This window comes from Oncorhynchus kisutch, linkage group LG18, assembly GCF_002021735.2.
Source record: "Oncorhynchus kisutch isolate 150728-3 linkage group LG18, Okis_V2, whole genome shotgun sequence".
Taxonomy (NCBI): Eukaryota; Metazoa; Chordata; class Actinopteri; order Salmoniformes; family Salmonidae; genus Oncorhynchus; species Oncorhynchus kisutch.
The window spans coordinates 48,730,910-48,749,310 of record NC_034191.2 but is presented as its reverse complement, the minus strand read 5'-3'; the positions used below and the strand labels follow the sequence as shown (position 1 = coordinate 48,749,310).

General features: G+C 43.3%; 1 protein-coding gene across 1 annotated transcript; it reads right to left on the bottom strand.

The window, feature by feature from the left end:
- Positions 1 to 59: 59 nt before the first annotated feature.
- LOC109908797 (titin homolog) lies at positions 60 to 18,365 on the bottom strand. The gene is made up of 12 exons (XM_020507495.2): positions 18,251 to 18,365; positions 12,929 to 17,531; positions 12,618 to 12,821; positions 8,950 to 9,108; positions 8,678 to 8,765; positions 8,507 to 8,567; positions 8,302 to 8,410; positions 7,887 to 8,018; positions 7,597 to 7,686; positions 6,171 to 6,314; positions 5,849 to 6,033; positions 60 to 1,723 (listed from the first exon to the last, which is right to left on the bottom strand). Exons 2-12 carry the CDS (start codon positions 17,528 to 17,530, stop codon positions 1,555 to 1,557), a joined length of 5,943 nt encoding a protein of 1,980 aa, XP_020363084.2. The 5' UTR covers position 17,531; positions 18,251 to 18,365; the 3' UTR covers positions 60 to 1,554.
- Positions 18,366 to 18,401: the final 36 nt, after the last annotated feature.

Here is an 18,401-nt window from a genome sequence, read left to right as displayed (position 1 = left end):
GTGAAGGTTATCACATTATGAATGCTACATTCATGCTCAAAACACATCAATTCAACCAAAGCAGGGCAGGATAGTTTATTTTTAAATAACTATTTACATGACAGCTCTTTATAAATCAAATGTGTTTTCTTACGTGACCCACAATATTTCTAAAAGAAAATGTTTCAAAATGAAGGGCAATGTGATGAATAAATCATTGATACCAGAAAAATGTATGACTCACAACCCTTTTTGAAGGCTGAGCAACTGTCCCTTGGTTTGCTGTGATAATCACCTTTGACATGGATGGTGTTTTCAACTCCCTCAAAAAACAAATAACCCTGAGCTTTTAAACCCTTTCAATGACATTTATATTATTCATATTACGTGATTTACTTTTAACTCTTAATGTCTTATCAATGAGGTCCTAAATGTGAATAAAACTTTCTGCCAATAGAAGAAATGGTAAATTATTAAAAATGGTGATTTCAGGGGGGGGCCTTCAAATAAGGGCAGTTTGGATGAGAACATTTGAGGGAGTCTACAGTACGATCAGTCTGTCAGTGAAATCTAACAGTCAGGTTGAGGTTTATGATTCATGGCAGGCTAAAACATACACAGGCAGAAACGAGCGAATGCTCACTGCCTTACCAATTCCCTTATATCACAGCTCACATTTAACAGTTCTGCAGTTAGATATATTTCTGAGGCAACTTGGGTAAAGTGCCTTGACTAGAAGCACTACAGAAAAATGCCCCATACAGAAATCCAACCATTATTACCTACCTGCTAGTCCATGCAACTTACTGCCTAAGGAGGATAACTATCCCAAATAGGACTCTCCATTTTAATAATGGACATGATTAGGACACATGGCAACAAGACTGAGAACGATCATGAAGTGAAGAAATTGGTGAAAACTTCACTCAACAGAATCAAACCACCACATTCCGATAAATTCTGTGAGAGTGACCTTAACAATAATGTACTCTGTATCACATAATGGAACGTCAGGTGGTCAACACATCCCTTCATTAAAAGTAAAGAGATGATGAACATGGAAGTGTGTAAGAACAACCCCTTGTGTACACATGACACCTCATCTTAATATTAGCAACTTCTAACAGTTTTTAAGATGCTCAACATGAATGAAAAGCATTATTAGAACAGGACATTGTTTTAGAACCATTTGAGTAAAATTAAGTAGATCTTCAAAAACTATGAATTGTGAAATGCTCTGTTTTCTATTGCTGTCAAGCTTAATGCATGTAAACTCTAATACTGCCAATAAAAGCTTGTTTCTTATTTAAAAAACATAAATAAAAATATTATTTGTCTCAAAATACTATGCAGGGATTAAAGGGAGATTTTAAATCTTTTAAACAACACCTTGTTGTTTTCAACCTGAGATTAAAAACCAAGATTTCCCCTCAGAAGAGTCAGTACAGTAGTTTTTGATGAGTCTAAACGTTCAGTCTAAAAGAGCCACAATGTGCTTGTGACAGGATGTCCACGACAAGATTGGTTGGTGAGGAGTCGCTGGGCCTCAACAATAATCCACCTTGATGCGATTGGTTACACCAAATTAGGACTTTGTTGGTCTGAACGAGTTCCACTGACAAAGTTATAAACCAGGAACTGCGAGGTGCCACAGTAGTGTGTAGCAAAGAGCTTCCCGTCGGGCGTGGGGTCGGAGAAAGCGATCTCCTCCTTGCTCAAGTAGGAGCCGTAGATGAAGTTGTTCCTGTGGGAGGGCAATGACAGAAGAAAACTACATATTTCAATTATATATACACCCCTTGACTTTCTCAAAACAAAATTGTGTTACAGCCTACATTTTAAATGGATTCATTTCAGATTGCGTCACTGGCCTATACACAATACTCCATAATGTCAAAGTGGAAATATATGTTTTTAATCTTTTTTTTAATTACTAAAAAGTGTAAAGCTGTAATGTCTTGAGTCAATAAGTATTCAACCCCTTTGTTATGGCAAGCCTAAATCAGTTGGGAGAAAACATTTGCTTAACAATTCACATAAGTTGCATGGACTCACTCGGAGTGCAATAATAGCGTTCAACATGATTTTTAAAATCACTACCTCATCTCTGTACCCCACACATGCAATTATCTGTAAGGTCCCTCAGTTGAGCAGTGAATTTTAAAAACTGATTAAACCAAAGACCAGGGAGGTTTTCCAATGTCTCGTAAAGAGAGCCTATTGGTAGATGGGTAAAAATAAAAGCTGACACTGAATATCCCTTTGAGCATGGTGAAGTTATTACTTACACTGGATAGTGTATCAATACACCCAGTCACTACAAAGATACAAGCGTCCTTCCTAACTCAGTTGCCGGAGAAGAAGGAAACTGCTCAGAGATTTCACCATGAGACCAATAGTGACTTTAAAACAGTTAGAGTTTAATGGCTGTGATAGGAGAAAACTGAAGATAGATCAACATTGCTGTAGTTACTCCACAATACTAACCTAAATGACAGAGTGAAAAAGAAGCATGTACAGAATAAAAATATTCCAAAAACATGCATCTTGTTTGCATTAAGGCACTAAAGTAAAAATTCAAAAATGTGGCCAAGAAATTAACTGTCCTGAATACAAAGCGTTATGTTTGGGGCAAATCCAACAACATCGCTGAGTACCACCCTACATATTTTTCCAGGCACAGTGGTGGCTTCATCATGTTATGGGTATGCTTGTTGTCAGCAAGGACTAGGGAGTTTGTTAGGCTAAAAAGAAACTGAATAGAGCTAAGCACAGGCAAAAACCTTGTTCAGTCTGCTGGGAGACAAATGCACCTTTCAGCAGGACAATAACCTAAAACTATTTGACAGAGGTTAAAGCATTTTTAAAAGAATGTGCAAATATTGTACAACCCAGGTACGCAAAGCTCTTAGAGACATACCCAAAACTCACAACTCAAGCTGATTCTAATGTGTATTGACTCAGGGGTGTGAATACTTATGTTAATGAGATATTTCGTTTTCACCTTGTCATTATGGGGTATTGTGTGAAAGAAAGAAAATCAGACTAACAGGAAAATGTGGAATAAGTCAAGGGGTATGAATACTTTCTGAAGGCACTGATAGATAGATATATATATATATATATATATATATATATATATATATATATATATATATATATATATATATATATATATATATATACATAACACACATATTTTAGATTTTAAACCGTTGGAAACAGAGGGGGAGACATGCAAGTGGGAGTACAGTAGGAAGGGTGAACATGGGGATTGAACCAGTCTCCGGTGGGGAGCAGTATATACACTGAGTGTACAAAACATTAAGGACATCTGCTCTTTCCATGACAGACTGACCAGGGGAAAGCTTTGATCCCTTATTGATGTCACTTGTTAAAGCCACTTCAATACGTGTAGATGAAGGGGAGGAAGCAGGTTAAATAACGATTTTTAAGCCTTGAGACATGGATTGTGTATGTGAGCCATTCAGAGGGTGAATGGGTAAGACAAAAGTTGTACAGTGCTTTCGGAAAGTATTCAGACCCCTTGACTTTTTCCACATTTTGTTACATTACAGCCTTATTCTAAAATTGATTCAGTTGTTTTTTCTTCTCATCAATCGACACACAATACCCCATAGTGACAAAGCAAAAACAGGTTTTTAGACATTTTTGCAAATGTATTAAAAATAAACTGAAATATATTTACACAAGTATTCAAACCCTTTAAATCAGTACTTTGTTAAAGAACCTTTGGCAGTGATTACAGCCTCAAGTCTTCTTGGGAATGACGCTACAAGCTTGGCACACCTGTATTTGGAGAGTTTCTCCCATTCGTCTCTGCAGATCCTCTCAAGCCCTGTCAGGTTGGATGGGGAGCATCACTGTACAGCTATTTTTAGGTCTCTCCAGAGATGTTTAATCGGGTTTAGGTCCGGGCTCTGGCTGGGCCACTCATGGAAATTCAGAGACTTGTCCCAAATCCACTCCTGCGTTGTCTTGGCTGTGTGCTTAGGGTATTGTCCTTTTGGAAGGTGAACCTTCGCCCCAGTCTGAGATGCTGAGTGCTCTGGAGTAGGTTTTCATCTTGGATCTCTGTACTTTGCGCCGTTCATCTTTCCCTCAATCCTGACTCGTCTCCCAATCTCTGCTGCTAAAAAACATCCCCACAGCATGATACTGCCACCACCATGCTTCACCGTAGGGATGGTGCCAGGTTTCCTCCAGACTTGACACTTGGCAATTTTACTGAGGAGTGGCTTCCGTCTGACCACTCCACCATAAAGGCCTGATTGGTGGAGTGCTGCAGAGATGGTTGTCCTTCTGGAAGGTTCTCCCATCTCCACAGAGGAACTTTGGAGCTCTTTCAGAGTTGGTCACCTCTCTGACCAAGGCCCTTCTCCCCCAATTGCTCTAGGAAGAGACTTGGTGCATCCATTTAAGAATGATGGAGGCCACTGTGTTCTTGGGGATCTTCAATGCTGCAGACATTTTTTGGTACCCTTCCCCAGATCTGTGCCTTGACACAATCCTGTCTCGGGGGACCACAGACAATTCCTTTGACCTCATGGCTTGGTTTTTGCTCAGACATGCACTGTCAACTGTGGGACCTTCTATAGACAGGTGTGTGCCTTTCCAAATCATGTCCTATCAATTGAATTTACCACAGGTAGACTCCAAATCAAGTTGTAGAAACATCAAGGATGATAAATGAAAACAGGATGCACCTGAGCTAAATTTCGAGGCTCATAGCAAAGGGTCTGAATACTTATGTAAATTACGGTATCTTTTTTATACATTTTTTAAATAAATTAGCAAACATTTCTAAAAACCTATTTTTGCTTTGTCATGATGTGGTATTGTGTGTAGATTGATGAGGGGAAAAAAAATGAATGTAATACATTTTAGAATAAGTCTGTAATATATCAAAATGTGGAAAAAGTCAAGGGGTCTGAATACTTTCCGAATGCACTGTGTGTGTGCCTTTGAACGGGGCTTGCTAGTAAGTGCCAGGTGCACCGGTTTGTTACAAGAACTCCAACGCTGCTGGGTTTTTCACACTCAACATTTTCCCGAATGGTCCACCACCCAAAGGACATCCAGCCAACTTGGCACAACTGCGGGAAGCATTGGAGTCAAAATGGGCCAGCATCCCTATGGAACCTTGTAGTCCATGACCTGACGAATTGAAGCTGTTCTGAGGGCAAAAGGGAGTGCAACTCAATATGAGGAATGTGTTCCTATGTTTTGTACACTCAATGTATGTGACTGAATCAGGGGGCATTAAGGCGTCAGCATGCTTCTGTTAGGCTGGCACCTAGCTGAACTTACTCCCTTAAAATAACTTTGCTTGAAAAATGAGGAACAAAAGTGGCAATAGTACTGTTTGTCCATTTTGGGACGCCACAGCCAATATACACTTCCTCAAAATAGTCAGAATTAACTCAAGAAATCTGTCATTGATTTTGACATTTTTGCAGAGGAGCTCTTAGATGTAAAATTGCGTGACTGACTAAGATGGTCGGTGCAGTATTTCTCAATGACAAATTGTCCATGAAAATGAGTCGTCTCTTGTTGAATGACAAAGACTTTATTGAAGAACACCTAGTCTTGACCAATCACCAACAAAGGGATGTAGCCTTTGGCTGCCGACTTCGGCTTGCCTTGAGAAAAAAAATTGTGCACAAACAGCAAAAAAAAAACGTACCAAAGTCCAGAACAAACAAAATGCCACAAAATATGCAAACACTCTTCCGAACTGTTTCGGCTGGGAAGCATGCGAACGCCTTTACCCCCCTCCCCGCGGAGCAAATGATGTTGATTTTTCTACCCCCTTCGATTCATGCCCAAGTAAGACTGACGGACTGACCTGAGACACTCGATCATGCGTGAGGCGATGCCCCTCCGTCTCATCATGCTGAAGACCCAGATGCGGCTGATGCCACAGAGGGCTGGCTCTGGGTTGGTGGAACAGCACCATGCTCTCTGACGCTCAAACATCACCTTCTCTCCCTCTGAGCCCTCGGGCACCGCTTCCTCAATGACCCTGTAGCCCTGCACACGCACATACAATCACATACATGCAACATCAGCGAATACATCATCACAATAAAGTATATTGACTTTGCATCTCAACCACCCTCCCAACAAACACACACATTCCCAGCTTTAACCCACACAGTCTTTCTCACCTCCTGAATGTGCTCAGCGATAAGGCAACCAGCTACCTTCTTGTCATTGGAGATAAACAGGAAGGTTTTAGTCTGGGAGGGACACTTGGTCTCAACCTGCTGGAAGCCCAGGTCATTGTCCACCATCTCTCTAATCTCCTCAACCTGACAAACCACCAATAAACAGGCTGTGTAAGACTTCTTTACAGGGTCGTATTCATTAGTGCACACCGTAGCAATACCTTTTGCAACAGATAACCAGTGTTTCTTATCCCTCACTGTTACGGTCAGTTTTCATTCTGTTTGATGGCTAGTGAATATGACCCTGGACTACAGGACAATTAAACTGTTGTGATGTACAGAGGTTATTGGCACCCTTGATAAATATGAGCAAAAAATACTGTATAAAATAAGCAATACAAACAGATATATTGTAGGCTAAAAATATATATAATAATAAAAATAATAAATCGGACAATTATATTATTTTACACTACTACAACTGCTCAGAGAAATACATTTTGTTTAACCCATTACACTCACAGCACCCGTCATCCCATATACGGGTTGAAAATGGCAGATAGACATTGATAAGCTCCTGAATTGGAAAACAGTGGTTATAAAGTAACATGCTATACATGGCGTCAAGAGCTCAAGTTCTCCGCATCACAACGCTGGGTTTTGACTGACAGAAGTTATAAACTTGAGCACTGTGCATGACAAGAAGATGCCCCCATACCTCCTGCTAACTGGGAAACTTTTGCAAATGTGTCGTCTAAGCGAGGGAAATCCTGTAAATCAAGATTAGTCTGTGTTCTGAAAGATGAGGTGTTGAGGATTATAATAATAGATACCGCTTTATTGTCATACAAGCGAACCACCCACGAGTTAAAATGTGCACTTCACATTTCGATATTTGAAAACTCGTAATTTACAGTATCAAAGTTTCATAATCGGCATGTTGGATCCACAGTTACAAAGTGTTGAAACTATTTTAAGAAAACACTTGAATAAGCTAACTAGACAATAGGGAGAGGGTATCGTAATTTTCCTGATTCTCTAATAATGGTATGGGAATAATGTTGCATTTTATTTTGTAAAGTGTTTGTTTTTATTACTTGTTAAACAAAATCTCTTTCTCTGTGCAATTGTATTAATGTAAAATAATGCAATTGTCCAATTTCCTTTTAGCACACCATATAGCTCAGTATTTGTATTATTTATTTTATAGTATTTTTTGCTCATCTTTATCAAGGGTGACAATAATTATGGACCCCACTGTATATCAGGGGTTTACAAAATCTCGACATATGTAGTGGTGTGTATCAGGGGGATTTATAGTACACAGTAGTTTAGAGTAATAATGCCCCTTTTTTTATATCGTATTACAGTCAACGTTTTTACCATATGTGATAATATGTACATTTGGAGCCTGAAGCACACATACCTTCTTCAGTGCATATTTGGGGTCATCTGGAAGGACAAGAATGATCTTGCCATCGGGGTACTCCCCCAAAATCCTCTCCTTCTTCCACCCCTGTGGACGGTATGACAAATCAGTGGTTTATAGGTTGAGAGATGTGTGTGCCTGTGAGAGATGTTTGAGTCAGAGGGGACGAGTTGGCACACACAGTCTGCGTCCCAAACGGCTCCCCATTTCCTATATACAGTAGTGCATTACTTTTGACTAGAGTCCTATGGGACGCATTCATGCTGTGGGATACAGCTCATTCTCACCACATATCTGACAGCACTGGTGAACTGGTTGTGGAAGAGCAAATGCTGGGATTCATCCTCTGGGTTGGCAGCGGAATACAGCATCCCACACACACTGCAGGTTACTGGGCCAAAGTGCTTCTGCCCTGCATCCTAGGAAGTGACACGCACAGACTCTAGGTCAGTTCTGACTTACGTTAAAATAGATTATATCTAAATGTAGGAACTTACTAGCCTGAGTGCCAGTCTGTGCAATCATGCCAACTCCTTGTCATGCCAAACCTTTGGCCTGACAATGACAGCAAGTAAGAGCACAAACAGATCTGGGACCAAGCTAGGAACATGCAGTCTTTGAATAACACCACTGTGTTCCAAAAGAGAACTCAAAGTACAGTAATACAGTGGGCAGTATTCGGCGAAGGACTGAAACACTCACAATAATGGCTTGATTTCCGTCTTTGTCGGTCTCCTTTAGTTTCTTGATTTCTTTCTGCAGACGTTCGTCAGAGAGGGGACTGCTATTACCTGCTGATTGAACCACCCCACTGCCATGGAAACACAGACATTGTTCGGATTGCTCCGGAAAATAGTTTTTGTGCAGAAAACTATTTGGTCATTGTAATTTGAGTGTAAATTCTTACAAGTCAACGGCATTCTCTGTTGTTGTCTTGTCCTCTTGGGATGCGGGTTTAATCTCAGTAACTGATAAGTAAGAGACATTCTATAAGAAGCATGTTACACAATGTATGATATGACAATGTGCTATAACACTGTTCAAACGGTCATTTGGATGTTATCAAACATGAGAATACCAGCAGGCTTTTCTTCACACTGCTCTTTGTCAACAGAATCTCTTGGGGGCTCTTCAGAGGGAGGGGAGGACACTGGTGCTATGGAATCCTGTGGAAAGACAAGAGGTTAAGGGGGATACATTTTGGCGACCAATTCATTTTTACCATAAAAACGGCTTCTAATGCGTCACTGAATTGCCCTGTACAGTTATTGAATGGCATTTTAATATAATTTCTAAAACAAATACCATTCTTACATGCTAATAAAGAATTAACAGTTCCAAGGATGTTACCTCATCTTCGCCAGTTTTGGCCGTAGGTGGTGCTTCTGCTTTCTGCTCCGTTTTGGGGGAAGATATAGGTACCACCGCTGCCTTCTGTACAATGGGTCTAGGCATGTCTGCCTTGCGTACGGTAGGTACTACTGCATTCTGTACAGTAAGTTTGCAGTCCTGTGGAAGGAGGGGAGATAAAGACAGTTACAGTACCACACAAGACAATATTTAAGAAATGATAAGGATGTGGGTAAGAGCGTTGCTAGGGCTACACTCTGGTAGGTCGTGGGTTCAAATCCAACAGGGACACACACAAAAAATGCATGGTCGCTTTCAATGTCTGACAGCATTAAAACAAGTAAAATATCAACCAAGAAAGTTATTTCAAGTAGCATAGTTCTATAGTTGCCATTGTGCCCTAATAGCAACCTAAGCATACAGCTACTGCAAATGTGTCCATAGTTCTTTTTTTAGGTGTTTATAAAATTGTTGATTTTTAAAAATCAGCTCTTTTGTTTTTGATAAGAGTATTTCTTGCATATATATCTGGTGTTTTTAAACTACAGATTAGCAGATTAACACTTTTTTTGTCATGGCTAGCAAGCTAAAGTGCATCGGGACATAGTACCAGCTTTTTTTGTTTCACCTGGCTGCCAATTCCAAAATCTCCTCAAACCAGAAGTGGACGGTTGGGTATGGAGGCTAGCAACCCCATCCCGTAAAACATTTTGAGGTACAGAAACAGCAACAAATGACAGTCCAACAACTGGATGAAAAGATCCCCCAGACTTGTATGACCGCCATCAGTTTAAGCCTACGAGAAACTGCTGAGTGAAGATGGGAGCACTGAACACCAAATACAAACTGCACGTTGGCTTATGGAATGTTCAAACAAAGTTGGACTCCGGGAAAGCTGGCACAGGTTACCAACGAAGTGAGGAGATACAAGCTACAGATCCTGGGAGTGAGTGAAGCCAGGTGGACTAGCTCTGGTTCCACGAGAACCAGCACTGGAGAACCAGTACGACACTCTGGATGGGAGGACGGACAACATCGTGAAGGTGTGGCCATCATCCTACAAAAAGGGGTAGAGAAAACTAATGGAAAGGAAACCAACGGCAAGTTGAGAAGCTGACTGAGGGACATCAAGGTGCGAAAGGGGGCAGATGTCGCCAGCGGCCACCATCTTCTGACTGCCGACATCGATCTAAAGCTGAAATGTTCAAGACCACTGACAAAAAGGGACACGATTTGACGTTGGCATGCTGAGGTACCAAACCGTCAAGAAAACCTTCATAATGCAAGTTCGCAACAAGTATCAAGCCCTTTCAAACAACACAGAAGAAAAAGACGAGGCGGCGACTGAGGAAAATAGACAGGAAGTGGGGGGAAAGTGGTTAGAGCTTACAGTGAAAGCAGCAGGAAAACCTTAGGCCACAGAAGGCAACACGAGGAATGGATCTCCCCAGAAACATGGGAAGTGTTTCCAAATCAAAAGGCTAAAACTAGAATTGGAGGAACAGTACAGAAAAATCTACACAAGCCAAAAGGCCAGTAAGAAGAAACAAAAGGGCCTACCTGAAAAAGCAGCAGCAAGCAACCAGTGAGGAAAATCACTAACCTAATCTGTGGCAGAAAATTCAAGTCAAATACTCAAATCAAAAAGGCAAGCAAGGCAATCTCCTGACGACGGAAAATGAACAGGAAGCAAAATGGACGGAACATTTCAGAGGTCTCAACAGAGAACCCCAGGTGGATCCAATTACCACACAACACCTGAAGCTGCTCTAGAAGATCTAAACATAAACACCAACCAAAGAAGAAATAATCACCATCAAGTCAATAAATGAGAAAGCTACAGTTCCTGATAACCTCAATGCAGAGCTGTTCAAAATCAATCCAATAGTGGTTGCAAACATCCTTTCACTTTTCACTGATATCTGGTTGAAGGGAAAGATACCTTCAGATTGGACCCAGGGGGTCATCATACGGGTACCATAGGGCACTCTTTTCGATTGCAACAACTGGAGGGGCAACGCACCTTTATCTGTTCCCAGCGAGCCCTTTTGCAAAATGATCGTACAACAGATGTCTTCAGCTGTAGACAAAGTGCTTAGGAACAAACAAGGTAGGGAGGAAGGAGCTGTACAGGCCAGATCTTTGCCCTCAGAAACATAATTGAGCAATGTAGTGAGTGGCAACAAACTCAACAATTTTATTGACTTCCAGAAGGCCTATGGAAGATCTTACGAACTTATGGAATCCCCACCCATGTTGTTAAACATCATAAAACAGTTCCACAGCAACTTTCTCATCCTCTGTGGTAACGAGCAACATGAGCTTTGTTGTGAAGCTGAGTTCGTCAAGGTTGTGTGAGGTCAGCCTTACTCTTCAACCTGACAATAGATTGGGTCATGTGGCGAACCACAGAAGATCAGGCAAGAGGAATATAATGGACCTGGTATTCTACTCTAGAAGACCTTGACTTCACAGATGACCTGGCCCTTTTATCACACACACACACACACACACACACACACACACACACACACACACACACACACACACGAGAAAACTGTCCAGCCGTTTGGCCAGCAAGTCAGCCTGGTTATCAACTGCAGCAAGACAAAGGTCATGTCCAACAACACAGCAAAATCAGTCAAAAACAAGGAACAGGGCCTGGAGTTAAACCACAGTTTTAGTTACCTTGGGAGCCCCATGTGCCATGATGGAGGCACCAGCAAAGACATCTGCACCAGAATCAATAAAGCAATCTTTATGAAGTTCAATAATGTCTGGAAATCCGGACAACACAAATACAAAACTCAAAATATTGCAGAGCTGTGTACTGGCAACTCTCCTTTATGGTTCAGATTGCTGGAAAATGACAGAAGCAGATCTGAAAAAACAATCTACCTTCCACACAACTTCATGAACATCTTCTGGCCAAACACAATAGCAAACACCAACCTCCTTATATAAACGAAGCAGGAAGCCATAGCTGCCATACTCAAGAGACACCGCTGGAGTACATGAGAAAGAGTACAGACTCTATCCCAAGAATAGCAGTCCATTGGACTCCAGAGGACAGATGTAAGAGGGGGAGGCCCAAGACAACGTGGCGGAGAACAATCGAGACCGAGCTTCAACAACATCAGCAGAGCTGGGGCACAGTGGAGAAAGCGGCTCGAGACAGACAGAAATGGAGTGCCTTTGTTACTGCCCTATGCGCCAGCCGGAGCTATGAGTGAGTGAGAGTGAGTGGCTGCCAATTATTGATCTTCTTAGAACATCATTTGAGGAGTCGCCTGAAGTGTGAGAGGAATGGGAGAGCTAGTAATACATCTCAGGCAGAAGACTCGTAATGAGGACAACTGGCTATTATACTGAACTGTGTGTGATGAGCTTTATTGTTCCCAGAGCATCACCTAAGTGGCTATAAGAGTCAGGCTGGTACCCAGTTTTACGCTATACAAGATCAGCAGCAGACTCCATCCTCTACCATCCTCTGAACAGCTCTCTCCGCTCAAGCTATTAAAGTGTCCCTCCTCTCCATCTTTGGAGGATGCAGCTTTCAAAGACTTGGCCTCTATTGGTTGACCCGTCATGATATATTGCTTGTATGTATGAAAAGCGCTATAGAAATGTAAATAATACATTTGTATTATCACAACTAAGAAACTTACCTCATGTTTACCATTTTTGGACATAGGGGTTGGTATCTCTACGGCCTTCTGTACAGTTGGTACTGTATTCTGCGCGGTAGGTCCTACTGTTTTCTGTGTGATATGTCCTGTTTTCGGCGCGGTAGGTCCTACTGTTTTCAGGGCAGTATGTCCTACTGTCTTCTGACCCCTGTTTTCTGGCTTGTGCACGGTAGGTTTTGAGTCCTGTGGAAGGAGAAATTAAGAGGGTAAGAATTAATTTCAATACCATTTTTGACCCAAAAACTCATCCTTGCATTTTATAATTTTAGATCAATGTTTAAGAAACTAACTTCATGTTTGCCATTTTCGGACACTGGTGTAGGTCTCCCTGCTTCCCTCTGAATGGTGGTAGGTGTAGGTCTCCCTGCTGCCCTCTGAATGGTGGTAGGTGTAGGTCTCCCTGCTGCCCTCTGAATGGTGGTAGGTCTCCCTGCTGCCCTCTGAATGGTGGTAGGTGTCACTGCTGCCCTCTGAATGGTGGTAGGTGTCACTGCTGCCCTCTGAATGGTGGTAGGTGTCACTGCTGCCCTCTGAATGGTGGTAGGTGTCACTGCTGCCCTCTGAATGGTGGTAGGTGTCACTGCTGCCCTCTGAATGGTGGTAGGTGTCACTGCTGCCCTCTGAATGGTGGTAGGTGTCACTGCTGCCCTCTGAATGGTGGTAGGTGTCACTGCTGCCCTCTGAATGGTGGTAGGTGTCACTGCTGCCCTCTGAATGGTGGTAGGTGTCACTGCTGCCCTCTGAATGGTGGTAGGTGTCACTGCTGCCCTCTGAATGGTGGTAGGTGTCACTGCTGCCCTCTGAATGGTGGTAGGTGTCACTGCTGCCCTCTGAATGGTGGTAGGTGTCACTGCTGCCCTCTGAATGGTGGTAGGTGTCACTGCTGCCCTCTGAATGGTGGTAGGTGTCACTGCTGCCCTCTGAATGGTGGTAGGTGTCACTGCTGCCCTCTGAATGGTGGTAGGTGTCACTGCTGCCCTCTGAATGGTGGTAGGTGTCACTGCTGCCCTCTGAATGGTGGTAGGTGTAGTTTTCCGTGCTGCCCTCTGAATGGTACTAGGTGTCGGTCTCACTGCTGCCCTCTGAACGGCTGTGGGTTTAACTGCTGCCCTCTGAATAGTAGTAGCTGTAGGTCTCACTGCTGCCTTCTGCACTGTGGGTTTCGGCTCGTCATCACATTCAAAGTCATCAAAGGAGTACTTGGGCCTGGATTTGTAAGGCTTATACTCCACCACAGGCTTGGCCTTCTGAGCTTTCAGCCCGTTGGGCATCGGTGGGGGTTCTGCTGGAAGCGTCCTCTTTCTCAGCGTGGGTCCCTTACTGGGGGTCACTTTGGGGGGCTCAACTTTTGGGGGCTCAACTTTTGGGGTCACTTCTTGACTGGTTGGGGAGAGTGCAGCTACTGTGGGTGCTGCTGGACTGGCTGAGGGGGGTGGGGGGGTGGTCACTTGGACAGGTGCTGCTGCTGGAGGGGAAGGTTTAGTCTCAGTCTCTGGAATCATCTTCTGATCGGACTTGAGCTTCTTCACCATGGTCCAGGACATATTCTTCTCCCGCTGCAGTTCCACCTGCCGCAGCCTCTGGAACCTGGTAAGCTTCTTCTTCTCGTGGATTTTGAGGGGTACCGTCACTTGGCTGATGAAGAAACGCCTCCGAGGTGGCTCTGGAGCTGGGGGCTTGGCTGGAGCAGGCTCCTCAGCGGAGGGTTCTACTGCTGGAGACGGTTCCTCGGGCCGGGCAGGAGTAGGAGGTATCGGAACAGTCTCAGCCTGTGTGACAGGCGGTGTGCATTCTGGCTCCTTGCTGGGTTCAGCCTTAATTGTTACAACCTGCTCCTCCTCCTCCTTCGTCTTTATTAACATTGTGTCAGTGGCGATATCATCTGCTATTTCTTCACATAGGGCCAGGAGGTTGAGCTGCCTGCTCGCTTTTTTGGAGGCAGCTGCCTTTTGCTCAGCTAGCGCTGCTAGTCGGGCTTTGGTCCGGGCCTGAGGGTTCATCTGCTGTTTCTTGGGTTTTTCCAGGCTACCCTGGGTTTTTTTAGTAGCTTCCTTCTTCCCACTATTTGTGCTGTCTTGGTTAGAGGAACTTGTGCCTTTCTTTTCAATACCATCTTCACTTTTATCCACACTGCACTCTTCTTCAGACCCTTTGGTTAGTTCAAGTGTCTTCTCTGGCCTCTCAGAGTTGTCTATGATTTCCAGATCACTATCCACCTCATCTCCATTCTCTCCCACCACCTCCACAACACAGTGGCCGATCTCCATATCCTCGACAATAATCGGAGTCTCCAGGTCTAAAGTACACTCAATGCTCTCCGTTACACCAAAGCCACAGTCTTTTTTAGTGATTTCTAAAGAATCCTCTACTCCCAGAAACTCTTTGACATTTGAGCGCATCGTATGAGACAGGGGATGTTTGCAAAGACTGGACTCCTTTAGAGCACTGAAAAGCACCTCTAAGGGTGGAGACTTTATTTTAGCACCCGACTTTGTTCCTAAACTTTCCCTAAGTTCATCTGTACGGGTGGTCATGGAATCTTCCTGGACTTCCTGTGTCTCACTGCTCTGCAGCACCTGCTCTGAGACAGAGACAATGTCTGAAGTCTCCTCAGAGGATAGTTCTACAGGTAGAGCAGAATTTACTTCGATATCAAGCTTGGTGTCTACACTCTCACTTACTTGATCTGCATGGGTTGGCGCGGAATCTACCTGCATCTCAGTGCTCTGCGTCACATGTTCAGGTGCAAGTTCTGAACACTTGGTCTCTACACTCTCACTAACTTCAAATGTATGGGTCTCCTCAGAGGATGCTTCTAAAGGTGGCAGGGACATTATTTCTGCATCAAGCGTGCCATCTAAAAGTTCATGTAGTTCATCTGTTGGGGTGGTCATGGAATCTTCCTGCACCTTCTCTATTTCAATGTATATCTGATTCACCTGTTCAGGATTCACCTGTTCAGGGACAGGGTCTGAAGCCTCCTCTGAATATACTTCTATAGATGGAGGAGGCTTTATATTTGCATCAAGCTTGTCGTCTACACTCTCAGTAGGGGAGGTCATGGAATCCTCGGTAACTTCATATGTAGGGGAGGTCATAGAATCCTCGGTAACTTCATATGTAGAGGTGGTCATGGGATCCTCCTGCATCTGCCTCGTCTCACTGCTCTCCTTCACCTGTTCAGGGACAGGGTCTGAAGCCTTCTCTGAAGATGCTTGAGTTTTCATCTTCACATCTATTGACTCTGTGACTCCCGTCCTGTCATTTCCCTCACCTTCACATTCAGAATCACTACTGCTACTATATGCTACTAAGCCGATGGCTGGAGGAGACAATATTTTTGCACCGACCTTAGTCTCTAAATGTTCATTAACTTTATCTGTATGGGTGGTCATGGAATGTTCCTGCATATCCTGTGTCTCAGTGCTCTGTTTTAGTAGTTCAGGTATGGGGTCTGCAGACTTTTTATATGCATCCATCTTGCTCGCTACACTCTCACTAACTTGATATGTAGGGATGGTCACGGAATCATTCTGCTCCTCATGTTTCTCTCTACTCTGGTTCACCTGCTTATGGATGGGGTCTGAAGCTTTCTCAGGGGATGCTGGAGGAGACATTTTTATGCCAGGCTCGGTATTGACACTCTCACTAAATTCATCTGTTGGGGTGGTAATGGAATTATTCTGGTTCACCTGCTTATGGATGGGGTCTGAAGCTTTCTCAGGGGATGCTGGAGGAGACATTTTTATGCCAGGCTCGGTATTGACACTCTCACTAAATTCATCTGTTGGGGTGGTAATGGAATTATTCTGGTTCATCTGCTTATGGATGGGGTCTGAAGCTTTCTCAGGGGATGCTGGAGGAGACATTTTTATGTCAGGCTTGGTGTTGACACTCTCACTAAATTCATCTGTTGTGGTGGTCATGGAATTATTCTGGTTCACCTGCTTATGGATGGGGTCTGAAGCTTTCTCAGGGGATGCTGGAGGAGACATTTTTATGCCAGGCTCGGTATTGACACTGTCACTAAATTCATCTGTTGGGGTGGTAATGGAATTATTCTGGTTCACCTGCTTATGGATGGGGTCTGAAGCTTTCTCAGGGGATGCTGGAGGAGACATTTTTATGTCAGGCTTGGTGTTGACACTCTCACTAAATTCATCTGTTGGGGTGGTCATGGAATTATCCTGCACCTCATGCGTCTCACTGCTCCGCTTCATCTGTCCAGATTGTTCAGGTAAGGGTTCTGAAGACATTTGAGTTTCCATCTTCACATCTCCCCGGGTCTCTGGACCTCTGGTGGACTCTCTGACTCTTTTATTTTCCTCAATTTCAGAATGACTACCATAAGACGCAGAGGGTATACCATAATTGTGATCCCTCTGCACAGGGTCTGAGAGCAATACTTCTTCATTCAGGTTAGACTGTGACCCTTTACGCTTACCTCGATCCCCATTAGAGTATTTTCTGATGCAATGGTGTTTATGAGTTCTGATAAGCTCCTCATCAGACTCTGTGGAAGCAGTTTTGAAGATCTTGGCTGGTCTTTTTAGGGTTCCTTTAGAGTTGGGATTCTTTGAGGAGGCACTTGTGGCTTTCAGCAGCTTGGCGTTCTTTACAGGTGGATTGAACTTGGTCCTAGTTCTGGCCTTTTGAGTTGATTTTGTCTTGGAGGAATGGCGGCTGGACCCTGCAGGTTTATTTCCCTCTTTTAGTTCTGCAGGGGGCTTTTTCTTATTCCTTCTCCGCAAAGGTGCTTCTCTTTGGGGGTTGCTTGACGTTGCAGAGGCTGGTGTCGTTTTGTTGGATGGCATGGCGACTTCATTCTGATCCTCCTTTCTTCTCTTTGCTTGAGGAGCCTGAAAAGACTTGTGTCTTTTAGGGGCAGGCATTCTATAAAGAAAAAGGAAGGCACCATATGAATGGTAATAGGCACGTGTTTGTTATCATAGTTCCTATTGAACATGTATAACAGTCAATCCCATTGAGGCTACAATAACCACTAAATGGGGTAAGTAAGCTGTATGTCAGTATTAAGTCACTGCTAACTATCAGAGTAAGCCAGCCAATGACAGAGATAGAGCTACCATGCAAATGACCGTTAAATACTTACTCGAAGCATGGGATATATATGGTTATTGTTCAACTATTTTACTGTAGCCTAATAGCTAGTAATATAATTTGCGAGTTACCTAAGTAACAGCACGAAAACGAACTAGCCTGCTGTAATGAGCGCAACAGCTTAATACTGACTGACTGGTTAGACAGTTAGCTATGTTGTTAGCTAGCTGCAACAATGTAACAAGAAAGCTACCTAGCTAGTTACTCCAATAACAAACTCCCATCCATTCACGATGCAGGATGACATTAGCACGCCAGTTGTTGTGGAATCGATTGCAAGCAAACCACTTTGCTTGCAGAAGATAAGACACTTGGGAATTACCGTTAAACGACAGCATAGCGTCGTTGCGAGTTAGCTAGCTCATGTTGGCTAGCTACAAACGCGAAAGAAGCAAAGTATGATGCAAAACTAAATCACATCTCGTAAATTTTTATGATACGTATTACCATAGTAAAACTATAAAATAATCACATTCGTCACTAAAACTCACTTTGCTGTTTTGTTTCCCAACAGCAGTTTTTTTTCCTTTTCCTGTGAACCAAAAAAAGTACGGTACTTCCGGAGCCAAAATGCCGGAACTGAGGAGGCGGGGCTATGGTGAGTTGAGCGTTCCAAAATTTGACACATATGATGCATACACT